This window comes from Plecotus auritus (assembly GCF_963455305.1).
Source record: "Plecotus auritus genome assembly, chromosome: 5".
Taxonomy (NCBI): Eukaryota; Metazoa; Chordata; class Mammalia; order Chiroptera; family Vespertilionidae; genus Plecotus; species Plecotus auritus.
The window spans coordinates 181148568-181174522 of NC_137776.1; the positions used below are offsets into that span (position 1 = coordinate 181148568).

The 25955-nt window shown below is 60.0% G+C and overlaps 2 protein-coding genes across 4 annotated transcripts; one reads left to right on the top strand and one right to left on the bottom strand.

The window, feature by feature from the left end:
• Nucleotides 1-348: 348 nt before the first annotated feature.
• On the top strand, nucleotides 349-9967 carry DOLPP1 (dolichyldiphosphatase 1). Of its 2 annotated transcripts, XR_013960619.1 has the most exons (9): nucleotides 350-444; nucleotides 4270-4370; nucleotides 4641-4725; nucleotides 4823-4922; nucleotides 5151-5249; nucleotides 5764-5892; nucleotides 6373-6462; nucleotides 7690-8842; nucleotides 9105-9967. XR_013960619.1 is itself a non-coding variant. In XM_080668620.1 (8 exons), the coding sequence occupies exons 1-8, from the start codon at nucleotides 369-371 to the stop codon at nucleotides 7724-7726; spliced, it is 717 nt and encodes a 238-aa protein (XP_080524746.1). In that variant the 5' UTR covers nucleotides 349-368; the 3' UTR covers nucleotides 7727-9100. The 2 variants fall into 2 exon arrangements, 1 of the variants encoding a protein (XP_080524746.1); XM_080668620.1 differs by lacking the exon at nucleotides 9105-9967 and having other exon boundaries at nucleotides 349-444; nucleotides 7690-9100.
• Nucleotides 9968-10521: 554 nt separating this feature from the next.
• On the bottom strand, nucleotides 10522-25920 carry CRAT (carnitine O-acetyltransferase). 2 transcript variants are annotated; one of them, XM_080670044.1, is made up of 14 exons: nucleotides 25284-25920; nucleotides 22664-22927; nucleotides 19897-20015; nucleotides 18714-18767; nucleotides 18039-18204; nucleotides 17518-17692; nucleotides 16900-17078; nucleotides 16296-16396; nucleotides 15780-15899; nucleotides 15498-15620; nucleotides 15285-15420; nucleotides 14939-15001; nucleotides 13983-14120; nucleotides 10522-13333 (listed from the first exon to the last, which is right to left on the bottom strand). In XM_080670044.1, exons 1-14 carry the CDS (start codon nucleotides 25308-25310, stop codon nucleotides 13118-13120), a joined length of 1881 nt encoding a protein of 626 aa, XP_080526170.1. In that variant the 5' UTR covers nucleotides 25311-25920; the 3' UTR covers nucleotides 10522-13117. The 2 variants fall into 2 exon arrangements, with proteins under 2 accessions (XP_080526170.1, XP_080526171.1); XM_080670045.1 differs by lacking the exon at nucleotides 25284-25920 and adding an exon at nucleotides 23601-23739.
• Nucleotides 25921-25955: the final 35 nt, after the last annotated feature.

The window sequence follows — 25955 nt, forward strand, 5'->3', positions numbered from 1 at the left end:
AGTTCAACACGCCTCCCAAACTAAGGCCTGATTGGTCCGTCCTGCCCACACTGGGGAGCCGGCTTCACCTTCTGATTGGCTATGCTGCTCTGTGTTTTGCACTGGAACCCTCCTCTCCCCTGATTGGCCATAAACCTACCTGTGCTAGCCCCGGATTGGACGCTGGCTTGGTCGGCTCACAAGCTCCTAGGGGCCCTGCTCTCTGATTCGCCGCTGGGACCAGCCCTACGGCCTGCACGCTGAATGGCTGCGCCGCTACCTGTACCGGCTTCCGATTGGATGCGAGGCGCCTCCCTGGCGTGATAGGCCAGGACCACCGCCCCCTGGCACCCCATTGGCTGCTCGGCGAAGCCCGGTCTCCGGGTAAGATGGCAGCGGACGGACAGTGCTCGCTCCCTGCTTCATGGCGGCCGGTCACCCTCACCCACGTCGAATATCCTGCAGGTAAAAGGCGGCCCCGGCTCTAAGGACACCTTCCCGGAGCCGGCCCCTCAGCCCCGGGCGCTGCGGCTCGCGCTAACCCGCGGAGGGGGCGCCGGGATATCGGGGTGGGAACTGTCAAATAGTGAGCCGTGGAGGGGCTCGGCCGGCGCGCGCCGCGCACGCGCGGTGGTGCGGCGATGAGCTGGGCGAAATTGTGAGGCTCGCTTGTGCGCTCTGCGGCTGCGCGACGGGGGTGCTCCCTCGGGTTCCGGGGCGCGGGTGGGCTGTAATTGGGAGGGGGTCTGTGTGAGGCAGCAAAGGATCACTGGCCTGGACCTGGGCCCTTCTTCCCCGCCTTCCCCGGAGCCAGAGAGGCCGGACCCCCTCCCCGGCGTGCAGGGAGTGCCTGCTTCCTTCAGACAGTGCATTTGGGTCGCCTGCGAGAGAAAGAGCTCCCTGTCGCTGGAAGTGTGCAGCCGAGGCCAGGCAGCTGTTCGTAGTTAGAGTACTTCTGGTGTGCCACGCCCTGAGCAGGGCGCTGCTCCACAACAGAGGGGACCCGTGACGGGCAGGGAGCCCCCAGGATCTTGACTTCTGGAGCTTCCCATCAGACAGCTCTAGAAGCACAGGGTTTTCCAGCCGGGAGGTCCTGTAGCTACAGTTCTGGAGGCGGTCTGGCAGCATGGGGCAGAGCTTGGGCCTTGGGGTCAGTGGTGTCTGGGCTCCAGTTCAGGCCTAGGCCTTGTGCAAGTGACTTCACCTGTCTGTGCCCCAGTTACTTCCTCTCTAAAGTGGGACTAATCGCAGTGCCTCCCTTCTAGTGGCGTGAGATTCAAATAACAGGGGGCGTGAGAAATGCTGAGTAGGGTGCCTGGCGCACAGGGAGTATTCAGTAAATAACCGCAGTTAATATCAGCCCACCCCGCCCTCCTTGGGTAGGATGGTTGGGTATCACGTGAGCCCCTCATGGAGCCCTGGTTGTCCTAGGAAGGACCTGCTCAGATGCTGCTCTTTGGGGTGGAGATGTGAGAACTTGGCCCTGCTGAGGGCCCCAGGGCTGGCTGCCAGAGAACTTTGACCCTGGGTGTTCTGGGTTATACTGGGGGTAGGGTGGCCCTGCCAGGTGCTGGGCCCTACCAGCCTGCCTGCCCTTCCACCCATCCATTCACTCAGCCAGTATCCATTGAGCGCCTCCTGAGTGCTAGGCCCTGGTCTAGCTCTGGTTTAGCATGGTGAACAGGCAGATCAGTCCCTGCAGTCCTGGGCTATGAAAAAACCCATTTTACAGGAAGGAGTCCATAGCCTGGGGAGGGGAAGGGACTTGGCTAAGGCCTCAGCACCTTCATGACTTCTCTGAGTGCTCACATTCTAACAAGCCAGGAGAAGGCAGCTGGCCGTTGTGAGCAGCATGATGCAGGCTGTGATGGGGACCCTTTGCAGGACTGTGGGAGCCCGACGAGGGAACTGGCTGAGCCTGGGGGAATCCCACAATGTCTAGCCCCCTGCTAACTCTTCTGTGGCCCCCCTGTACTTCTCTGTACCCCTCATCACACTGATCCTTGCTGCCTTTATCCATTCTCCATTCATTTGCCGTTATTTTTGAGCCTAGTTAAGTGCCAGGTGCTGTTCTGGGCTTGGGGGATTGAGTGTTGTGTAAAGAGACCCTGTCCCTGCTCTTACGGGACCTGCAGAGGGAGAGACAGACACAGCCTGATATCTACACCAATAGGCATGTCATGAATGGCGCATGGTTACCTATTCATGTTCCCCGGCCAGACAGAGCTCTGCAGGGGCAGGGACGGATCTTTGCCACTGTGGTGGGTGCTCAGTTTATGCTGCGTTAACCCAGGCAGCGTCCCAGGTGTGGAAGCTGCAAAGTAGGACAGCACATGGCGTGTTCAGGGAACTAGAGTGCGGTCCCTGGAACTGGAGCAGAGGGTGGGAGGGGAGCAGGGCTAGGACGGCCCAATGAGCTGGCTGAAGTGGGACTTATCCCAAAGGCAGAGGGAGCCATGGAGGGGCTGGGAGCAGAGTGGCGAGGCCAGAGTCCCAGCATCTGCAGGAAGGTCCCAGGTTAGTGCTGGTGCGGGATAGGTCATGGAGCTGGCCAAAGTTTGGGGACACCAGCTCCTCCTCCCTGTCCTCACGGCCAGGTGCTCTGGGCATCAGCTGGGTAGCTGAGAGACCCAGAATCTCCGGGCTGGAATCGGCCAGGCCACTGTGTGGGTGAAGGGATGGGTCCAGGAAGGGGAAGGCTCACCGCGCATCACCCAGCCGGCCCGTGGCAGCACCAGCCCGTGAGCCAGCCCTGCGTTAGGTAGGTGTGCGTGAGGCCAGGTGTGTGCCCATTTCTTCAGCCTGAGTCTGGGCTCCACCTATGTGGGCACCTTCCGTGCTGCTTCTGTGAGGCCAGGCTGGTGGTGTGGGCCATTTCCCACGCTGGGTTCTCCCAACTGCTTGGAGAGCAGAGTCCCGAGCGTGGACGTATCCTGGGTGCCAGGGGCCGAGCTGGGTGCCACACAGGCCCCATCTCATTCAAGCTCACATAGTCATAGGAGGGGGTACTCGTTACCCCTTTTCACAGACGAAGGAGCTGAGGTCAGGGAGGTGGAGTTTTTTGGTTTTTTTTTTATATATATATATTGATATTTTACAGAGAGGAAGGGAGAGGGATAGAGAGTTAGAAACATCGATGAGAGAGAAACATCGATCAACTGCCTCCTGCACACCTCCCACTGGGGATGTGCCCACAACCAAGGTACATGCCCTTGACCGGAATCGAACCCGGGACCCTTCAGTCCCCAGGCCAACGCTCTATCCACTGAGCCAAACCGGTTTCGGCTAGGGAGGTGGAGTTTTTGCTTGAGGTCATGCAGCAAGTGCTGGCACAGGAACTGAACCATGCCCTCTGACCCCAGAATGGCCACGTAGCTGACCTGTCTTTTTTTAAAAAAATTTATTTCAGAGAGGAAGGGAGAGGGAGAGAGAGAGAGAAACGTCAATGATGAGAGAGAATCATTGATCAGCGGCCTCCTGCACGCCCCCTACCAGGGATCGAGCCCGCCACCTGGCCATGTTCCTTTGACTGGAATCGAACCTGGGACCCTTCAGTCCGCAGGCCATCACTCTATCCACTGAGCCAAACCAGTTAGGGCTAGCTGTGCTGTCTTGAATGGTGAGGGTGGTCTTTGCACTTGACATCGGCCCTGTCCTTGAGCAAGGGGGAAAGTGGCTCTCATCTCTTGGCTGTGGTGTCCTCGGCTCTCAAAAGGGGCTGGCAGTCCTCACACTGCCTCCCCCCCTGGCCGGTTAGGATGGTAAAAAGCAGGTGGTGAATAGGTAGCCAATTTCTTGCCAATAGAGGCAGTGAGAAGCTGTTACCGCAGCTGGCGTCCATACTGGGCAACACAGCCTTCTCCCTACCCTTGGCCTTGGTCCTTGTGGGAGCCTGCAGCACAAACCCAAGTCTGTGTGTGGCCAGACAATACCAGGTCCCCTGGAGCCCAGGGCTCGGCTGGGGCAGCCTCGGCGCAACACTGTGCTCCAGAGGCACCCCTGTGCCTGCTGGGCTGCCCCCGGTACAGAGCCCCGTCTCTGGGTCAGACGAAGCCGGGTTCAAACTCCTGTCTTGGCAGCGTGGTGGGGGTAGTATGTGGACTAGGCCAGAGACTTGGAGGTTAGTCCGGCTCCCACTCGTGCTGACTAAGGTGTCCACAGCTCCTGGCCCTGCACTCCAGGTCTTATTGGCACCTCCTTTCTAGCTCACGTGCTAATGACCTTGCACGGGGCTGGCCCCTTGCTGATGCTCATGCTCTGTCCTCATCCCGTTTTCCCTGTCGCACCCAGGTGATCTCTCTGGCCACCTCCTTGCCTACCTGAGCCTCAGCCCTGTATTTGTCATTGTCGGTTTCGTGACCCTCATCATATTCAAGCGGGAGCTGCACACGGTGAGTGAGTCTGTCCCCCCCCCCCCCCGCCCCAGGCCCTCCCACTGCTCCCCACTGCCCCCCGCCACGGAGGGGGGTTGCACCAGCTCATCCCAGGTGCTTCACCGCCCCTTCCATGCCACCACCTTTCTTGAGATGTGTGGAGCCTCCTGGTTGGTTCCAGGTTGTTCACCAGTTGGGCTGGGAAATTCAGTCGGGGGCCATGGTCTCTGGGGCTGGGCGGCGGCCAGCAGGCACAGAGGCCCAGCTGACCACACATCTTCCCGACAGATCTCATTCCTCGGGGGCCTGGCACTGAACGAGGGGGTCAACTGGCTCATCAAACACGTCGTCCAGGAGCCGCGGCCCTGTGGAGGTAAGGCCCAGGCTGCAGGAATCTGGGGTCCACCAAGTTGGGGCATTACTGGGAGGCCTGCAGCCTCCCATCATGCCCTGTTCTCTCTCCCCCCCAGGTCCCCACGCCACAGTGGGCACCAAGTACGGGATGCCCTCCAGCCATTCCCAGTTTATGTGGTTTTTCTCCGTCTATTCCTTCCTTTTCCTATATTTAAGGTGAGCTTCTTTCCAGTTGGAGTGGCCCTGGACTGGCCCAGGCCAGCCTTTGCCAGGGACTCACTGAAAGTCCTTTGGTTGCCACTTGGGGTTTGGCCTCCTCCGGGGGTGGGAGCTGCAGCCAGGGCTGAAGGTGCCCAGGGAGCCTGTGGATGGGGCCAGGAGCTGTTTGGGAAGCCTGGGCGCCAGGCTGTGGGCTGAGGCCATCTGACAGGCCTGTCTTCCCAGAATGCACCAAACGAACAACGCCAGGTTCCTGGACTTGCTGTGGAGGCACGTGCTCTCCCTGGGTCTCCTCACCGCGGCCTTTCTAGTCTCCTACAGCAGGTATGGAGGGAGGGAGAACCCCACCCCCACCCTGCCCACTGGGTCTTGCTGGGTTTTTGGTCCCGATTGGCCCTCACTGTAGACCTGCGTCTCAGAGCCTGTAGGGTAGGGCAGGGAAGGGTCCCGGCCTCTTGTTTCGTAGGGTCAGGGCTCCACTGCCCCTTCCCGCCAGTCTTGCTGTCTCCTCCCCACTGAGCCCAGGGTTCGGGGGACACCTCCGCACATCAGCCTTCTGTGGCAGCATCCTGGAGGGGCCCCTTGCAGACACCCGGAGTTCAGGGCTAAGGAGAAGGGAGGCGAGTCTCATCTCCTCTCTTGGAGTCGGAGAGGCGCTGTCGGGTCCACCCCCTGCCTTCGTCCAGAAGTAGATCTGAGGCTGTGTGCACAGGAGTTCCTGCCCGTCTGCATGTTCCCTATGCGCACGCAGGTCCCCGGGAGCTAGGACTGGGCGTGGGGGACTGTGCAGGCCTGTTTCTGGCTGGCTCTCATGAACTTCCCTTTGTCCTCGGCCCAGGGTCTACCTGCTGTATCACACCTGGAGCCAGGTGCTGTATGGGGGTGTCGCTGGGAGCCTCATGGCCATCGCTTGGTTCATCTTCACCCAGGAGGTCCTCACTCCTCTGTTCCCCAGGATAGCATCCTGGTAACTGCTTCCCGCCCTGCCGCTGCCCGCCCACCTTCCCCGGCACCAGGGTCCCGGCCCCTCTGGTGGAAGGGCCGTCGGTGGGAGGGCCTAGGATTTCCTGGCCTGGCCTCGGTCTCCCTGGCAGAGCCCTAGTGTCCAGGCCTCCGGTGGGCCTGAGGCTGCAGGCCCCGTCTGCCTGGCTTCTCTGTTGCCCAGGGGCTCCCTCACGCCCAGAAGCTGGGGTGGCTTCTCTGTCCTCGCCTAGGCTCTCAGCAGCCTGAGTCCCGCCAAGCTGTGTGCACTGTGGGGCGGCCCGCTCAGTGTCACAGGTGGCACTTCCATTCTTGCAGTGGCCGGGGGGGGGCACAGTCCGGGCAAGGACTCTGAGCGGTGGGGGGGAAGGTGCAGAGCTGACTCCAGGCACTGACGGGGGACTCTGGCTTGATGACAGGCTTGTGCCCTGATGGGTCCTGGGGTTCTGGGTGTCTGTCTCTGCAGGCCTATCTCTGAGTTCTTTCTAATTCGAGACACGAGCCTCATTCCCAACGTGCTCTGGTTTGAGTACACAGTCACCCGGGCAGAAGCCAGGTGAGTTAAGGGTTCAGCTCTCACGGGGTCCTGGCTCAGTGGGGCCGCCACTGCTCCCGTTCTTAGAGGCTTCCCAAGATCCAGGCACTTAGCTAAGCACTTTTTTGGCACTGCCTCATTGAATCCTCCTCTGGATCGCATTTTACAGATGAGAGAACAGGCTGAGATGAGGGGGGAGTCACTATGGATGACTTAGAGGTTGTGAGTGGGGAAGCTGGGCTGGGAACCCGGGCCGTCTGACCCAGAGCCAGGCTTTTAATTAACCCCTGTGGCCCAGGCCAGAGAGCTGGGCAGCCAGGATTCTCAGGGTGCTTGGTCCAGACACGTGCCCCATAAATGGGTAAACAGGTGCAGTTGCACAGCAAGTTGGTGCCAAGCTGGGCTTTGAAGCCTACGGATTGAGCTCTCGCTCCTATGGGTCAGGTGCCAGCCAAGGTTCAGAGGGGAGCTGAGGCGAGGTCAGGCTCCAGAGCGAGCCTCTGAGGTTTCCCCAAGGAGGTGGTGAGAGGGGTCATGGGGCAGGGCAGGGCAGGGCATCTCAGCAGCCTGGAAACGTGTCTAGTGCATCCTGGTCCCAATTATCCTAACGAGCTTAAAGGGAAAGCCCTGGATCCAGGAGGAAAGGGGATTTGAGGTGGTTAGGGCAGGCAATCCCATTATTGGAGAGGCCCCAGCTGGCCCAGACTCTCCACCTGACTCGCAGAATGGTCCTGTCCCAGGGCCCTGCCCTGCCTGGCCCCACCCCTGCCACCTGGCTCCACGGCCACCATGCCTTCATTTACCGAAGTTTCTGTATCCGCATGCTCTGCGCCAGGCCGTGAGCTGGGAGGCAGAGAGGGAGACGGCCACGGCAGTCGGGAGCCGCGAAGAGCAAGGCGCCGCCCTGTGTGATGCGTGCCCTGGGCCTGAGAGCTCAGGACACACCCGACGTGGGGGCCGGTGGTTGGGCCTGCTGCTCGGGAGACAGACCTGAGTGTGGAGGGAGTGCGTGCCTGCGGAGTCGGGGGGGTGGGCGGAGTGTTCTCAGAAGAGGGAATAGCATGTGCAAAGCTGCCAGGCGGGAGGAAGTTTGGTGAGTCAGGTCCTGGGGCTACTGGGGTGGGCATTCACCCATTTTGATGGGACCGTGGGTAGGGAGGGGACAGCTAGGGGGGCCACCGAATGCCAGGTGTCCCCTTCTCGGACCCCCAGGCGTCCTCACTTCAGACTCCCACCCCTGTTTTGCAGGAACAGACAACGCAAGCTGGGGACGAAACTGCAGTGACTGGTGAGTGTGGCTGGGTCCAGCCTCCAGATGTGGCCTGCACAATGCCATGCGGGATGGACAGAATGCAGAGGGATGGAGCGGAGACCTCAACAGACCCGTCGCCAAGTGGAGCCTTTTGTTTTCTTTAATTTTAATGAACAAGGTGGCCCAAAGGGCCAGGCCAGCCCCTCGGCCAGGGTCCTGGAGCACCTGCTGACGGGGCCACTCAGCTAGAGACGCACACTGTGCTGCCGCCAGCCCCTAGCCTGGTGGGAAGTGCTGGTGTGGGCGCTGGGGTGTGGGGTAGAGGAGGCCCCGCACCTGTGCTCGCAGGGCAGGAAATCCAGGGGCGTGAAAAATACACACTATTTATTTTTTGGTTTTGTTAACGGCAGGCAGGATTTTGGAGATGGGGCCGGAAGCGCCTGCTCTGCGGTGGCTGTCCCAAGTACAGAGGGCCCAGGCCCTTTGCCCTGAAACGTGGCCTGGGGGCCCAACAGAGGGGCCCACCCCTGTGCCCTCCCTGCCACCATTGCCATTCCAGAACCTCATTCAGTGTTTCCTAGTCTGGGGGGCCAGGGCCTGGAGAGAGCGCTCATCTGGCGGCTGCTATCATTGTGTCCTACCCCGCACTGACCCTACACCACAAGGGCTTTCTCCGGTCCCCTGTCCCCCAGACAGTGGTCCCTCCCTGACAAAAGAGCCTGCACATGTGGGTGAGCAAACCCAAGCTGTTTACAGCTCTTTTTGGTCCTGCCCGTGGGAGTAGTTAGTCTTCATCTCCACGAGAACAAAGTGCAGAGGAGCCGGAGCCGGGTGAGAGGAGGGGTCAGTGGGCGCCTGGCATCCGCGCCCTTCCCTCCCCTCTTCGCTCTGAACATTCCTTATCCTTCCCGACCCCCTCTGAGAGGCTGGGAACCTGCCCGCGGGCACCCTTGAGCCTATTTTGGGGTGTGGCACAGAACCCCACTGTCCAGCTCAGAGGACGGCTCCTCCTAAAGGGACTTGATCTCTCCGTCTCTGTGAAATGGAGTTGTGGAGTGGACACGCTTCCAGACTCTTGGAAGGTTCCAGAACTGAACCAGGCTGCTCGGGACCTGTGTCGAACCCCGCCCCCTCCCTCTCTTTGTGGAGGTTCGTAACCTGCTGCTGAAGCACAATGTTTGGGTGCTTTCTTCTCCCAGTTGTTAAAGACAGTGTCCAAAAGCCATTCCAGATGCCAGGGCCCGGGGCCTGTTTCTGGGGAAGGTTGGTCAGTCCCCACATTTGCCTCCCCTCCCCTCCCCTCCCCTTATTTTTTACATTTTGCCTGAGACAAGCCAAGTGTGAGGTGGTTTAAGAAAAATCAATGAAATTGTTTACTATTGTTTTAAAATAAAATCTTGAACTCTGGCAGCTTGAGCACATGTTGACTTGAGCTCATGAGAGGAGGCTGGAGACACGTGACCCTGAGGAGGCTGGACCATAAAAACACAGAATCATGAGCATCTCAGGTATCGAGTCCCTCCCAGCCCCCAGTGCCGCACTTTGACTGGCTCTGCGACGTTGCCCACTGAGGAGACCTCACTGCCACGGAGAGTTGGAAGTGCCCCCTTTTTGGTCCCGGCCACCTCCCTGCGTGGTCCTGGCTGGCTCTGGACCTGCTCTCCGCCTCGTTCCTCCGTGGCAGGCCTGGGGGACTGGGGACAGCCAGGGTGTACGCCCCTCCAGGGTAACCTCCACTCCTTTAATTCAGTGTTTCTTCAGTGTGCATGGCTGAAGGTCTTGCTCTGGAAGAAATGACTGCAAACAGCTGGTTTTTAGAGGCTTGTAGGAGTGAGGTGAGTGTAAGTCGATCCCAAGGGCTGGCCAAGATGGGAATCTAATCCTTGATTCACAGCTGAGATGCAGAATGGCTACACCCTAGAGTGAGGGGGCCAGAAAGAATTCTGTCCCCACACGAGCTCGAAGGCTGTGGGTCAGGGCCCCTGTGGTCCACAGAACCCTGACGTTCAGTAAACGTGACCTTACCCGATACGAGGCAGAAGCAAACAGATCTCTGGAGGAAGGAACCTCCATCCTAGACTTCAGTCATTCGTATGAATAGTTTTTAAGTTACGGTGAACAGAATGTGGATAAAGATGGCCAAGAGGACACGACACCGTGATGGAGAACCAGCGGGAAATAGGTCCCGGAAACAAACCTGCCAATACCTCGTGCTGGAATGATCAGCCACAGACTGTAAATGTTGTGTTTTTAAAGAAATAAAAGACAAACTTGAAAATGTCTGCGGGGAATGAGGAACTCCAAGGTGAACCCTGGAAGACGTTCAAGTGAATCAAAATGGAAAAATCCAATCGCTGAAAAACAAGCTGAGCTCAACAGGTAGGTTTCAGTTGAAGGAAAAAGTAAACTGCACGACAGGCGGAAGGTCCAGAGTGGAGAGGAAAGGGCTGGTGAGCCCTGGATGTCCCCGAGTCCCAGCCACACTCGCTGCTTTCACCTCAATGGGCACCCCCACACTCCACCCCCCCTTCTTTTCGTTGTTGGTCACCAAGTCTTGCACACTCCAGCCCCGTCTGCCTGGAGGCTGCAGCGCCCCCCACGGTCAGGCCCCCTTCAGCCCCTGGGCACCTTTCTAAATGCCCTCCCTCAGGGTCTCGGATGAAGCACTAGTCTTTAACGTGGCCTCTGTGTGGCTCCCTCTGTGTAGCCCTCCCCCCCCTGCAGGCTTCGTGACAGGCCTGCCCTTGCTTCCGGCCACTGCACTTTCCCCAGGAAGAGCCAAAGTCAAGCTCATGCCAACCTGGACAGACAGACTTAGGGGATCTCGGTAAGAGCCAAGTGATCTTTAATTCGTTTATTACATGTTCACATTTCAAGTAATGTATTGCCCAAAATATATTACTTTAGAACAGTTCTTTTTCACTCAAAAAAAAATCAAGTTCTTCATCTGCATCATTGGCCTCAGGGTCTTGTCCCTGGCCCGCCTCTGGGCCAGCTGACCGAATTCTCCGGGTCCGCTGGCTAAGCTCATCCGTGGCTTTGACAAAGGTCAGCGATTCCGTGGATGCTAAGCGGATGGTTTGAGACCCAGCAGCACTTTCTGGATTTCACACACAATGCTGTCACTGGAAGTTTTATCCCGTGCCCCGAGTGCCCACTGGCATAACAGTGAGACAGTGGAGTAAAAGAACCCTACAGGTGTGTCATCTCCCCAAAACGGCTCCCCGTGCATCCAGAGACCTTTGAGCACCTGCCTGGCCCACACCCAACACTCCCAAGAGTGAGTGACAGTCACATCCTCGGGAGGAATTACTAAATGTCTTCGTTTCCTTGCTTCTCCCCCGCCCCCCCTCCCCCATGCCACCAGGGCCCTCTAGGCCGTCCCTCACACTGACGGTTTGTTCAGGTGCTAACTGGCTTTCCCTGTGGACTTCCGGCTCTAAGGAGTTGAGTAAGCCGTCATACGAGACCTGTCACACCCAGTGCAAGGGCGTGCCCCCACTTCTGAAGGAGAGTTTGGGGGAAACCTGCCTTCTATTCAGCCCCGTGTGGTTCTTAGAACTTGAGTTTTGGGAGTTCCAGGTGTCTGTGCCGTGCCCATGGCCTGGCTCACTGCTCCCCTCCCCCTGCAGCCCCACCCTAGTACTACTCCCACAGCACTCACTCCACGCCTGCGGTGGGCCTCCACTTCCTGGGACTCCCAGGAGCGCCCAGAGGGAGCAGCAGCACCCCCACTGTACAGATGAGGACAGCAGCCTGTGTATCGTCATGGTCTTTTCCTGGTCTCCTACTCTGGCCCAGGAATGGGCATTCATGTCCCCTACCCCCTTCTCCTGGCATCACTCCACTCTGCTGGCCTTGCTGCGGGGGAGGGGGACCAAGAAATGGCCAGGCCCCGGGCAACACCCACTCCCCGCATTGTGTGGGTTCCGCCTCTTGCTCCCTGGGACTTTGGGCAGTGCACACCCTCTTACCCTCATTGGAGGGAGGAGGTTGAGTCCCTACCTCGTGGCTGTGGGGGACTCGGTAGGACCCAGCAGGCCCAACACAGGTCAGCGCCACCTTGTGCCCCAGTCCAGCCAACATCTGTCTTCCTGCCCTGGTCACCTGGGCGGGTGTGATGTGGGCCTGGGGGCTTGGCTACAGGGGCTCCCCATACCCTGACCTGAAGGATGGCTTCTGGGAATCGGTTCTGCTGTTGAGTGGCCTGGTGACTAACCTGAGCCTTAGTTTTCTCATCTGAGAAAAGGAGAAAACCACAGGACCCACCCTCAAGTGATTGTCCCAGGTCAGCCAGGCCAAGCACTTCTCAGGCTCGAACTCTCCCACCCGCATCCGGGCATCTGCCCTGGTTTGCACGTGCCTTAGGGCCAGAGTGTCCCCTGGAGAGACTGACTTTGGCAAGACACCCAGCTTCTGCCAGGTGCCTGGTGTTGGGGACAGGTGGGTTTAGGGTTCTGATCAGGTGGTCGCGTGATCTGGAACGTCACTCCTATTGGGTTCTGTGGGGGCTGCAGGATGAGGCCTTAGGCCCTGGTGGCAGCCACACCTGGCCCACCAGACCCGGGCCTACAGGGTCCTCCTGGCCCTGGGAGAATTGTGCCCATCCATGTAGCCCATGGTACTGGAGAGGCCCAAGTCACGGGTAGGTGGGAGTTGTCTGAGAATGGGGTCTGGGATCTGGTGCCTGAGGACACCTCCTCTTGGCTCCTCGGAGCCCTTGGGGCCACTGGTTGCTTGGACACCATCTCCCAGGCCGGGAAAGCCGGGAGGAGGCCAGGTGCCCCCCCACCTGCCTGCCTCGCAGCTGGAATGCCTCTTCACCAAGACACTTCCCCTTTATTAATTACCTCGTACGGTACTATCATACAACCAGGAACATTGTTCTGGAATCAACAGTGGGCGCGAGGGCGCTGGGGCTCTTGAGCCATATTCTCCAAAAGAGTAGGGCAGTCCTGTGGGAGACGGCCCGTCCCCAGTCCGCCTCGCACCCTGGCCTTGGCCTTGGGGAGGCCTGGAGTCCCCCACTCCAGAGAGTCCTGTCTTGAGGCCCGTGGGCGTTTGAGGATTGGAGTACGGATCAGCCCAGATGGCAGGGACTGGCCAGAGCACAACTATCAGAGAAGGACTTCCCAGTCTCACTGGTGGGGGCTGGAGGTGACTGGTTCCTTTCCCAGAGGAAGGCTGCTCTGGGCGATACATGGGGCGCCTGGGCCTCCGTCCTGCTCAGCCTCTGAGCACAGCCCACGACGCTGGGGGGACCCGTGGAAGGCATTTGGCGTGGGCCTGCAGGCCCCTGGGGGAGTCAACCCTGGCTTGGTCAGATCTGCGGGGCACAGGGGGAGAGGGACAAGGGGGAGCCCTGGTGGGTGGCCCATCTGAAGTGGTTTGGCTGTGGCACGGGCAGGCCAGGCGGAGCATGGCTCAGAGCTTGGCCCGGGGATGGCTCTGCAGCAGCTCGCGCATGTCCAGGAGCGCCTTCTCCAGGTAGTGCACCATGCGGGCAGCATTGGTCTCGGCACAGCTGTTGTAGGCCGACACCGAGAAGTTGATGTGCGACTCCATGGGGTTATAGCAAACGCCATAGCCGTCTGGGACCACAGGCCCAAAGAACATGACGCAGTCCGTCTTGGAGGGGACCTGGGGGTGGCACAGGACTAAGGCACTCGCCCTACCCCACCAGGTCCCTTCCAGCTCCTCAGGGCACCAGCCTGTCTTCCCATGACTCTGCTTCTACTGTGCTCTGCCCGGGAACCCTTTCCTCTTCTCCATCAGACAGGTGACTCCTCCCTCTGTCCTCCGTGTGCAGTTCTGGTGTCACTCTCCATGGAGCCTTCTCTGCATTCTTGGGGGCTCAAACTGCTCCCTCCTCGGGACTCCCTGACCCCCAGCACTTCCTGTGCGTCCAGCCTACTCTGAGAGCCCTGGGGCAGGGCTGGTGCAGTCCCTGCTGTGCCCCAGTACCCAGCACAGGCTGGCATGGATCACATGTTCCTTCATGTCTGACCAGTGAATAAATGAATGATTCTCCCCTGGGGGGTCCCCAACTCCTCAGCCTGAGCTGTAGTGAAGCCCCTGACCCAGACCCTCTGCCAGAACTCAGCCGCTTCGCAGTGGCCTGTGCGGGCCACGTCACCACCGAGGTCTGACCATGTTCTAGACCTCAGCTCTAGTCAGTGCAGCCTTTCTGCTCCAGCTCCAGTGGTTCTGTTCCACCCCAGCCCAGGGCACCCAGGGCAGTGGCAGGGACCCAGAGGGCAGGGATCCCGGGCTCTGGGGCAGTGCCCACCTGGCTGGTGGAGAGGTTGAAGTGCATGGCGATGGCGTAGGACGTGTCCATGAAGATGTCAGGCATGCTCACCAGGTCCTCGATGGCCTGCAGCTTCAGGCCCAGCAGGTGCCGGTCGAAGGCCTCCCCGCGGATGGCCTGCAGAAGGGGGAACTGTCAGGAGCGGGGGCTGAGGGACCATAGGGCGCTGCTGCCCTCCACAGAAGCCTGTGGCAGCGACACGTCTTCCATCCACTGGCCCCTCAGACCCATGAGACCAGAGCAGCCAGGTAGGAAAGCCCTCACTTCAGAGATGGGGAAACTGAGGCCCAGGGAGGCAGGACAGTGTAGGATTTAAGAGCACAGGTCTGGAGCTGGGTGGCTTAGCCCCATCCTGGCTGGGGGACCTTGGCACATATCCATTTGGAACCTCAGTGTCTTCATCTGTAAAATGGGGACGGTCTTTGAACTCCCCTCGTAGGGTGGCTGTGAGATCTAAATGGACATCTGTGTATAACGTGGGCAGAGCCTGGCACACAGGTGCTCAGAGGCAGGGTCAGGATGGGAATCCAGGCCTCCCCACTGCCAGCTGAAGCCTGAGCTGGCACATGGCAGGAACCCTGTTGTCGGCCCGCTGTGTACAGCCTCAGCATCCTGGCTCTATGACACAAGATTCAGAAGGTCACCTGGAAGCTGGGGCCACGGCAGTCACTGGGCCCAGCCTCAGTTTCTCCAACTTTAAAGTGGGGATGTACAGCCTTGCTTCAGGTGCCCCAGGGCTCAGGGGAGGGGTCGTTCAAGCTAAGGGTGAGCAGCTATTTGCTGCAGGAATGGACAGGCAGATGGACAGACAGGTGCCAAGGGTCTGGCACAGTGGTCGGCAAACTCATTAGTCAACAGAGCAGCAAACCGAGGCTCGCGAGCCGCAGTTTGCCGACCACTGGTCTAGCAAATAGGGACAGAAAGGGCTCACTCACCCGGTCGGTGTAGGCGCGGTGGGCTTGCACGGCCTTCCGCAGCAGCTCCACCTTCTGGTGCTCCTGTGGGGTGAGGCAGAGGGAGCTGAAGCACTGTCCCTTCCCTGTTCCTGCCACCCACCTCAGGAGCCCACCCCCCACCAGCACTGCATTCTGGGAAGAGGAAGTGGAACGACCATCACTCCAGGGCAGATGCTCACTGCTGATGAGCGAGTGAATGAAAAGCTCCCTTTTCTCTTGGGCTGCCAGGGAGCTCAGAGCTAAATCCATAGCTCTACCGGACAGAGTAAAGAGGCAGGGAGATGGCTCAAGCCCAGCTCACCCACCCTCACCCTGAATCTCTCACCGTCACACTGGAGTCATCCATGGCTTTGACAAAGGTCAGCGATTCCGTGGATGCTGAGCGGATGGTGTCAGTACGGCCCAGGTGAAACATGCGCAGGGAGGCGCTTTCGTACGTGGCACATGCCTGCCCGTAGATCCTGCGCGGGAGATGGGGCTGAGCACATCCCCTGGCCCGGGTCCCCCCTGCCTTCCTGGCGGCCGGGGCGGGGCTCACCTGTAGTAGGCCAGCTGGAGCGCCATCTGGATGAAGGCGTCAGGGCTCAGCTTCTCTGACTTGGGGAAGTCCTTCCCGAAGTGGTGGAACACGGTCACGATCATGTCCAGGTCCTGGATCATGCTGGGGGTTGGGGACAAGGCAGGTGAGGAGCAGGCACCTGGCAACCCTGCCAACGCCCGGGAGAGAGGTCTCGGAACCAGCCGGGTCCAGTGACGGACCTGGAACAAAAGCCTGCCCGACTCGAGGGGCCTGGCCCCCCACCCAGCGCCCGGCGCTCACATGCTAAGATTCTGCTTGGCCTTCTCGATGTCATTCTTGATCTCGGGGGTGATGTTGAACCGCAGCTTCTTGGGCATGGGCAGGGGTACCATGGGAGACCGCACGACCTCAGCCTTCTTCCTGCATGGACATGGGCTCGGGCTCATGCTGGTGCGGGGAACCTGGGCCCATCCCTGGGATTGGGAGGGGAGGATGGATCCCTAAAGCTGGAGGGGCCAGGCCAGGGAGACGCTTGGGAGTTATTCTTCTGGAGTCACCTCCAGCTTTCAGGTGGCCAGATGAAGGAGGCCTGGAGAGGGACGGGACTTGTCCAAGGTCACGCAGCTGGGAAGTGGCAGAGCCAGAATGCAAACCCTGGTTTGTCTGGCTCTAAAACCCAGGCCGCCTCCTGGCTTCTTTTGAAGGAACAGATGCCCAGGCACAGGGAAAATGCCATCCCCCCAGGCCAGTCTCACCTGTGTGTCACCCTCACCAGGAGCTGGGGAAATGGGTGGAGGGTTGGGGAACCACACTCACGTGTACTCGATGACGTGGTCCACGAGGGAGATGATGGGTGGCCCCTCTGCTGCTGCGTGCTCGTAAATGAGCCCACAGGAGCCATCTTCTGCCACGATGAACTGCAGAGGGGGATGGGGACCTGTTAACCCAGTCCCTGGAGCCACTCTGGTTGGTCCCAGAGGAAATCACCTCAGGAGTGAACGCTGACTGATGACAATCATTAATCAGAGCTAACACCCATGGGGTCCTTGGACCCGTCCTAGGCCACTCCAAGCACACCCCATGCTTGTGCACCTCGTTGGGTCCCCATAACCATTCTACCTGGGCGTCCTACCACAGCCCCATTTTACAGCTGCAGAGAGGGAAAGTCAGGGCCAAATTGCACCTCTCTGCCTGGCCTCTGATGTGCCGAAGGGATGTGTTGGGGTGACAGCAGTTTCTGGGCCAGGCCCAGTAATGATAGGCTGACTGCTGGGTAATTACAGCCGCGTCCACCTGATGACTTCCATCTGTTTACAAGCCAGGAGGCCAGGACGCCGCCGGGGACAGGAAGTCCCGAGGCTGCAGGGGACCATGTGTGGGTTTGCGTCCGGGTGGGAGTCAGGGCCCTGCCGGACCTCACCTGTAGCGTCTTGTCGAACCAGCGGTTGCCACTGTTGAGCTTGCTGCCGCCCCCGTGCAGCATCTGGCCGGCCACCTGGCTGCGGTACATGTCTTCTGAGACCCGAGGTATGACGGCATCCAGGCACACGGTGAAGATGCTCTTCTGGATGGAGCGCACCGACTCCCGGTTCACCTTGTCTGCAGGGGGCATGGCAGGAGGGGGCACAAAAATGGGGGTGTCAGGCCTGGGGCGGCCGGGCCTCCAGAACGTTCCCGAGCGCTGGGACGGGCTTCAGAGCTTCCCACTCAACAGGGCCCTGCGGCCCTGCGGCCCCTGTGAGGAGCGCCCAGTGCCCGGCCCACTTTAGAAACGGGGCAGATCCCACCCAAGTCCCTGACTCAACACGGGGTTGGGGGGACTGTGACGGCAGAGGAGGGCTCCTCGGCCAGGGGACTCAGACTCTCATCCCACTTGCTCCTTACTACATATGGGAAACACATTTGAGCCAGCTGTTTCCTGAGCTGAGGCTGAGAACACCTGCTCCGAGCTGAGAGGGTTCAGTGAGAAGCGTGCACCTGGGCCTGGTGGGGGCAGAGCCTGGGATGTGGGCCTGGCCCCCGCCCCCTCCGCGGGCACCTTTGATGAGGGTGTTGTAGGCCTTGGCCCAGGAGTTGCGGTGGTTGGAGGTGAGGATGCCCACAGGCTCTTTGTTGGTCTGCAGCGACGAGTTCCAGATCTTCTCCAGCTGCACGAAGAGCTGGTCCGAGGTGAGGGGCGTCCCGTCGCTGTGGTACACGTCCAACTCAAAGAACTGTCCGGGTGCAGGCGGGTGGGGAGGAGGGGCTGGTGACGACCTCAGACCCGCCGCAGTCACGTCCCGCCCCCTCCGCCTCCTGGCCCTGGCAGCTCAGAGGCCACAGTGAGTGCTGTCCTGGGCCCAGCTGAGGGGACAGGGTCAGGCCAAGGGTGAGGGAGGAGGAGGATGGCCCTGCATTGTTCTCCGCAGGCTGGGCAGGCCAAGGCCCCTCTTGGCATCCCTGAGGCTGGAGCCCTAGCCGGGCACCCAGTAGAGATGCCCAGAGCATGCCTGTTCCTGGGCACAAGGGTGTGTGTGGGGGCCCTGCCCCTCCTCCCCTGCCCAGCGTGGGCCCACCCACCTGGTAGTTGTGCACCACCGTGATGTGCATGGGCGGCTTTTTGGTCTTGCTGAAGTTGATGACCGAGTCCTGCTTGGGGCCTGGCACGCGGCAGGAGGACAGGATCTGATAGTACTGGTTCATGCACAGCGGCTTCCCGCCCAGGTACTCCACAGGAAGCGTCTCACTGTGGGCAGGGGACAGGGAGGGGCCGCTGGGCAAGTATGAAGGGAGGAGGGAGCAGGGAGCTGCTGGGTCCGGCTGGGGGCCTGGGCAGAGCTGAGTCAGGGTTGACAGCAGTGGCTGTCTGCCCTCCTCATGTCCCTACTTCCCCTGAGCCTGCGCAGGGCCTGCCTGCTGGGCTGGGGCAGGAGGCCTGCCGTGAGTCACCCTGGGAACTCCCTTCCCCGCTCTGGGCTTCAGTTTGCCAAGGGGGAGACGACCTCCGGGGGCTGTTTGGCTGGAACGCCATTGCAGGGGCCTCTCGGGACAAGGTCACCAGGAGGAAGTCCCGGCAGCTGGAGACGGACCGCGGCACCCCAGTCCCCAGGCTCTGTCCCCCATGCCCCACAGAGGCTGGGCCAACAGGAAGTGAAAGCAACCGAGCTCTGGCCTGCCCAGCACCCGGGGCTTGGGTCAAGCTGGAGTGACTGTGTCAATTAGGCAGGCAGGGTAGGGGCGGGCCGGACTGCTCACTTGTCAACCATGGCCTTGAAATCCAGCACACCCTCGATGAATTTGGCAGCAAACCTAGAGGGAACAATCAGAGATCAGCAGAGGTGTGGACACCCTGAGGACAGCCCCAGGTCAGGGATGCCTGCGGGGTGAAGGGAGCCATCGATTACTTCACTCCTCGGGCTTGCAGAAGCTGAAGGAGTGGGTCTGAGTTCAAGTTCCAGCTCGCCCATCTGAGCCTAGAGGGAGATGCGGAGGGCGCAGGGAGAAACTGTTGGCCAAGTGCCTGCAAGATTCAGGTGCGGAGGCACGGCAGCCTGACCGTGGCGGGGTCACGGGTCAGGGCAGCTGGTTTCACTCATAGGGCCCGAGCCCCAAATCATAGTCGGGAGTCTGGCAGGAGGACACCCTTCTCTCAGGAACCAGTTACAGAGGGAACCGGGCCCCAGGGGAGGGGGAGTGTGAATGGGAGGGCAGTGGCTCACGGTGTCCCCTCCCCTAGGTCTCTACCTGTTTCTGGGCCTGTGTCTCCCAGGCCACCTCTCGTACTGGCCTTCGTCCCTGAACTATGTGAGCTACACCGACCATGTCGGGCGCCTGGGCTGCCCCTGGCCCCCAACATGGGGACCACCATCTGGAGTTCCTGGGCCTGAACCCCCAGACCTTCCCAGGGTGCCCTGGTGCCTTTAAGAGAAGCAGGTGGTGGCCACAGTGGCTGGTGCTTGGGCAGGCGATGCTTGCCACTGGTATTTTTATCTCTGGTAGGACTGGAACAGAGGCCAGGGCAAGTGACATGGCCGAATGTGGAAAAGGGGACTGTGTACAAAGGTCGTTCCTGTGGCCAGAGGCGAGAGGGAAGGAGGGGTGAAGTGCCAGAACTGGGGTGGGGGGTGGCCCCAGGTTTAGGGACAGGGAGGGGACCCAGTCCACAGTGTGGTGGTGAACAGCTATGAAGCTTTGGAGCCAGGAAGACCCTGCTCCCTGTCCCAGCTCAGCCAATACTGAAAGGTGATCTTGGGCAGGCCCCTCCCTGCTCTAGGCCTCAGTTTCCCCATCTGTAAAATAGGAATGACACTCGCTACTTCATAAGGCTATTTGTGGGGATGAAAGATAATGAGCATGACTGGGGCCCCTCCAACCTCCTGGAGGAAGTGGTCCTCAGGCCCTGCCCCCTCCTGGCCCTGCCCCAGCCTCAGCCACTCACCGGAGTTGTCCCTGCAGATCCACAAAGTCCTGCCTGGGCAGCACTAGACCGGGGCTGGAGTAGATGACCAGGGGCTGGCGGTACTGGAGGTAGGCCGTCTTGAGCCACCACTCGGACAGCTGGGGAAAGGACCAGAACCTGTTAGGAGGGGTGGTGGGGACTTGGTGACCCTTCCCCCCCAGGGCAAGGGGACCCTCTGTCCCCTCTGTGAGCACATATTCTTTTCTTTTTTTTTTTTTTTAAATATTTTTATTGATTTCAGAGAGGAAGGGAGAGGGAGAGAGAGATAGAAACATCAATGATGAGAGAGAATCATTGACTGGCTGCCTCCTGCATGCCCCCCACTGGGGATCGAGCCGGCAACCTGGGCATGTGCCCTGACCGGGAATCGAACCAGTGACCTCTTGGTTCCTGGGTCGACGCTCAACTGCTGAGCTACACCCGGCTGGCAAGCACAGATTCTTAAAGCAAATACTCAGACCCAGAACCCCCCACTCCCCTACACCCAGTAGTGTCCCATCATCTTCCCTCAGCCTGAGCCAATCAGCAAGAGAAATCAGACGCCCCGGCCAAGGAAAGATGTGGGAAAAAGACTGGCAGGAAACCGGGGCGGGGGAAAAGAGGCAGAAATGTGAATCATGTTTCTTTTCCTTTTTTAAAAAATATATTTTTTATTGATTTCAGAGAGGAAGGGGGAGAGAGAGAGAAACATCAATGATGAGAGAGAATCATTGATCGGCTGCCTCCTACACACCCCATCCTGGGGATTGAGCCTGTAATCCAGGCCTGTGCCCTGATCAGGAATTGGACCATGACTTCCTGGTTCATAGGTCGATGCTCAACCACTGAACACATTGAATCATGTTTATCTTACAAATTTTGGTCAATGATTTTTACTACTTTTCGAAATAAAAACGTATGCCTGATAGGTAGAAGAGAGAAAAATATAGAAAAAGAAAGTCCAATGAATGAGTTTTTGCTCATCCCAAGTGGGCATTTTCCAGGAAAGCGGGGCCCAGGGTTCAATGTCAAACTGGAGATCCTGGTCCCCGGCGGCCTCAGTTTTGCTGGTGTCGGACTGGGCAGTGGACACTCCCTTGGATCTCAAGGTCAGGCCATCCGGGGGAAGCCACCGAGGATAAATCGATGTACGAGTGACAGAGCATGGGCGGCACCAGTGGGGGAGCACTGCCTCTCTGGGGACCGACCGTGGACATGTTGAAGGCTACCGTCCTGGGGCCGTGCAGCTCCCAGGGGACTGGCACCCTTGAGCCTTACGCGCTTGACTGCAACACTGTCCGCCCCACGCCCCTCCCGGGGGCCTGCCCAATGGCCTCTCTCGGCAGGTCCTTTCCTCCCTGGAGACCGCCCCCCGCCACAAAGAGCAGTGGGCAGGGTGTGCCTCTTTACCAGACTCCCCCTGGGAAACTGCTGTCTGTGGCACCAGGCCATTAGCCTCGGGCCCTTGGCAAGGGGCGGGGGGTGTGCCGTGCTCAGGTGCACAGTATGCCAGGGGGTACTTGGAGGAACTGCAGGCTAAAAAGGAAGTTACAAGCTGCTGGACCCCAAACTCTCAGCTCCAGATGCCGGAGTCCAAGGCCCTGAGCTTCCTAGGCTCGGAACAGCCACCCACCAGCCTGCCTCCTCTGTGCAGCCCCCCCCCCACTTCCATCTGCGCCCCTCAGAGCACCTCCCTTATGGGGCTTTCTGTGGCTCTCTCCTACAAACCGGCCTCTCCCTCATCACCCCTTTCTCCAGAAATCCTCCTCTCCCTCCTCCCCCCACATAGTTGCTTTAGGTCAGAACTGTCCCCCCTCCCAGCAGCCCAATCAACAAGTACCACTGGCACCAAGACATACTCTGGACCTAATGACTTCCCACCCTCTTCCTGCCAGCATCTCCCTCGGGGTGACGGCACCGCCTTCCCACCGCCTCCTGTCCCCACTCTTCTTCCCTCCCAGCGGCCAGGGCGGTCAAGTTAAACTTTAGGTTAAGGTCTAAGATGCATACAAAAGTGCACGGAGCATCAATGGACACACATTCCCGCGAGGGGCACGCACCTGAGTGACTGAGACACAGACCGGAGCGATCCGTCACTGCACACAAACCCCTCCTAGAAGCCAGCCCGCAGCCTCTTCCCACTGAGCTCACGTCCAAGTTCCTTCTGCTGGCAGCTCCCCCTCCCACCCTGGCACTCCACTCCAGCCTCTGTCTGTTCCTGGATTCACCAGGCTTGCTGCCTTTGCTGGTGCGGTTCCGTCCGTCTCAGACCCACCACCACCTCCTCGCTGCCTTCCCTGACCATCAGAATAAAGACACTGCCATCCTCCACCGCTCTTTCTCATCACCCTTAAAAAAAAGTGTTTTCATTGATTTGAGAGAGAGAGGGGAGAGAGAGAGAACTGGGAATCGAACCGGCGGCCTCGTGGTGCATAGGACAACGCTCAACCAATTGAGCACACGGGCCAGGGCACAGCACCCTTTTTCCTTTCTACAGAAATGACCTTGACCACCGCCTCTCTCCCCTTCCTACTTGAATGTCAGCTCTTCGAGGCCATCAGCTGTCTCTTTCTTGCTCATCCAGTCTCTGCCTAGAGCCAGCCACAGAGTAAGTGCCCACGAAACTGCACGCATGATTCTGTGTGCAGCAGGGGCAGACCTCACCGCAGGACTCTCACAGCGACCCACCCACGGCCTCTGGGGGGCCCCTGTTCCCTGTAGCCCTCGTGGGAACTGGGGGATGGGTGTACCCGCAGCTCTTACTCACCCAGTTCTCCATCTTCTTGGCCCTGCGCTCCAGCCCCTTCTGCAGGCGCTCTCCGACGCCCCCTGCAGCCTGAAACTCTTCCACCAGCTGCTTGGTGTGGGCCCATTCCTCCTCGCTCACGATGGGCTGCAGGGTCTTCAGGTAATGGTCCAGGGTCTGCTGGAGCGGGGGAACGGGCAGCCGCGGCAGAGACTCCTGGTGTGCCTTGAAGCGGCTGGCAACCTTCGTCAGGGAGGAGGGCTTGAGGAAGCCCAGGGGCTTCACCTGCAGGCAGCAAAACATCCTGCTCATTCTCCCACCAGCTCTGGGAGGCCCTGGCAATCCCAGGCTGCAGTCCTGGGCACTTATGTGCCCATCTCTGCGATCAGAGACAGCCTCTTGGGTGGTGCCAGCCCTGGCTTCCCAGCCCTCGAGCTATAGGCGTTTCCATCTCTCTGGGGCTTGGAGGTGCAGGTATGGACAGGGGCGGGTGGGGTGTGGCCACTGATCTTGCCAAGGCTCAGGGGAACCAAGTCAGGATGAATGGCACCTGCAGAGGTCAAAGGGACCTCTCACCTGTCTGAAAGCACAGGGCCCCGCCTTTCTCACTCTGCGACTATGCACCAGCCAGCAGAGGTGACTGCCCCCTCCCAGAGCTCCCCACCTCCTTTTCTCCCACCCCTGCCAGGTTGAGAAACAGGAGGAAGAAGAAAAAATCAGAGAGAGCCAGATGATTACAGCACCTTTGGATGAGGGTGAAGCCACAGGTTTTTTTTCTTGTCTGTGGGATGGGATGGGGGTGGCATGGGGGCAGCGCTGGGACAAGAAAGAGCCGAGTGGCCTGGCAAGGCGGGTGAGAGCTGGCAGAGAGAGAGAGTCCGGCAGAGAGAGAGAGACGGGAGGGTCTGGGGCTATTGGCGGCAGTAGGCAGGCAAGAGGCAGAGGCTCCGTTCCGTACCTTCTCTTTCTGCTGCCCGTCCTCCATGGCAGGACTGAGGTTCTGAGCCCTGTCTGTCTGCCTTGGGCTGGATGTCTAAGCCTAACTGTGCTACCAAGTGGGCGAGCAGAACCTAGCAAGAGGCAGCCACTTGCCTGGGCTGGAAAGAGAAGACAAGAGCCAAGATTCAGGGGGGTGGGGGGGAGGCAGAGGTGGCAGTGGCGATGGCTGTGGTGGCATCTGGGATTGTGGCTATGGCAGGAGCCCTAGCTTCCAGAAGTGGGGGGATGGGGAGCAGGTGAGTGGGCTGGTGGTGGGCACTGGAGTAGGCGTAAACCTGGAAAACTTTCTCCTTTCTTCTCTGGATGGGCCCGGAGCCAGGGAGACAGGCCAAGAGGTATTAAAAAATCCACCTGCTAGAATCTGGAGGTCTGTTTGATGAAGGGAAACTTGGCTGGAGGGCAGAAACTGACGAGCTGCTAAGGATACCACAGCCCTGAAATCGGGGTTGGAACAGGAGAGCAGACACTGGGAAAGGCCACAGCGGACAGTGGCCACAGAGCTCTGCGCATCCCGCTTCCCTCCAGAACTGCGGGAGCCCTTCTAGGCCGCCCCCCACCAAAGCCTGGTTGTCTCGAGCTGTTGCTCCTTCGGCTGGGGGCCAAGAGCGGGGGACTTGAGGCATTAAAAATAAACCAAAGGACACTGGCTTTGGGATTGGACTAGATTTGAGTCGCCAGATCTACGGGATTCTGGCCAAGTCTCCCCTCGCCTCAGTTTCTCCAGCAGTGAAGTGATCAGGTCACCCAGGAGGCCCTGGAGGGTGACCCAGAGGCTCTCTGTGGGATGGGGACGCAGCTCAGGTGGCAAGCGGCAAGAGTGAGGTGGAGCCTTGGGGTCCTGGACGAGCCGCCAGGCCGGAAGCCAGTGGCTGGGACTGTCAGTTCTCTGGGCCTGGCATGTCTGCGGGAACGATCTTCTTGGCACAGAGGGAGATGCAAACAAAGATAGGCTTGGATTCGAGAGGAAAGGAATCCAAATCAGGGCCGTGGTGCCTCTTGCTCCAGGCTGCCCACTGGGGAGGACTGGGGGGTAGATGTGGACAGGTCCGGGGAGGGCCTGGCGGAGAGGGAGGGCATTGGGGCTGCCACCTGCCACCTCCTGCCAGTTCTCGGGACTTTCTGGGCAGCCCAGTTTGATGCCTCCACGTGAGTTTCTCTGGCTACATACACCCAGTGCCCCTCAGGGACCATTTGATAAGTCCAAGGAAGCTGACCAACTGGATGGGGTTGGAGAAGTGGCTCTGGCCTGGGCAGAGACGGCTTAGGCTGAGCATGCAAAGGGTGTGTGAGTCAGAGAACAACAGTGACAGAGGCTCCATGTCAGCCTGCTCCGTGGCTCCAGGTCTAAGGGTGGGGGTGCTGCCCGGAACCGGGTGCCACTGTGTTTTCCAGGTCTTTGAAATTTAGCGCTACAGGACCTGGGTTCGATCCAGCCTCTGACCTTGAACCTCAGTCTCTTTCTCTGCCAAACCCGGGAAGCCCACCTGCCGATCCCACCCCAGCAGCTGCCGGCCAGGCTGGACAGGGCCTCTGACAGCCTGTTTACCGGTTCACCCATTCAGGCGCAGCTGCAGGGCTGGCCCGGCCCGCGGCCCGACCGCGCCGTCCAGGGCCCGCCAGGCCGGCTCCTGGCCGCACTTACCGCTGTCCTGACCGCGAATGCCAACATCGCCACGGCCGACCCGCGGACTCACAGTCCACCCGCACCCCGCGCTGGGCAAAGTCCGCGCCGCCGCCGCCGCAATTGGTGGGACCCGCTAGAGCCTCCTGGCCAAGGTCGCCGCGTCGCCGCCGCCAGCGGTCCAGGCGGCCCCGCGCCCACCCACCGGCCGGGCGGGTGGCGGGCTGGCGGCGGGGGAGGAGGGCTCTAGGCGCGGTCACGGGCCAGTTCCGAGCCCGGGAGGCTAGTCGCGGGCGCGGGGCGGGGCCGGAGCGCGGGGCGGGGCCGGGGCGCGGTCTGCAGTCGGGAAGACCCGGGAAGACCCGGGAAGAGGGTCCGCTGCCCAGCTCGCTCCCTCCGCACCCCAGATGCCGCCCACTCTTTTGGAGACAGTGGTGTCCCCCCTTTCAGTCCGTTTGGTGTCCTTGAGCGCTGGTCTCCGAGTGGTAGGAAAACACACCCATGTTGACAGGGCAATGTCTTCTAATGTCCCTCGGAGCAGGGTCAGAGCCACGCACGAAGATGACAGGTGGGGGCCGCCCCGCAAAAGCATGGCTGCCGCAACGGCCTTCGCCCGCCCCGCAAAAGCATGGCCGCCGCGCTCCCAGGACCGCGGGCCGTTGTCGCGCCGGGAGGCGAGCCGGCCGTTGGTGC

Excerpts from the sequence above, each read along its gene's own strand:
- DOLPP1 (XM_080668620.1), top strand. The coding sequence starts at position 369 with ATGGCAGCGGACGGACAGTGCTCGCTCCCTGCTTCATGGCGGCCGGTC. Across the intron at positions 4,726-4,822 it reads GGAGCCGCGGCCCTGTGGAG|GTCCCCACGCCACAGTGGGC; the intron begins GTAAGGCCCAGG and ends TCTCCCCCCCAG. Across the intron at positions 6,463-7,689 it reads GTCACCCGGGCAGAAGCCAG|GAACAGACAACGCAAGCTGG; the intron begins GTGAGTTAAGGG and ends CCTGTTTTGCAG.
- CRAT (XM_080670044.1), bottom strand. The coding sequence starts at position 25,310 with ATGTTGGCATTCGCGGTCAGGACAGCG. Across the intron at positions 16,397-16,899 it reads GGTTCGACAAGACGCTACAG|TTCATCGTGGCAGAAGATGG; the intron begins GTGAGGTCCGGC and ends CCCCCTCTGCAG. Across the intron at positions 15,900-16,295 it reads GACCACGTCATCGAGTACAC|GAAGAAGGCTGAGGTCGTGC; the intron begins GTGAGTGTGGTT and ends ATGTCCATGCAG.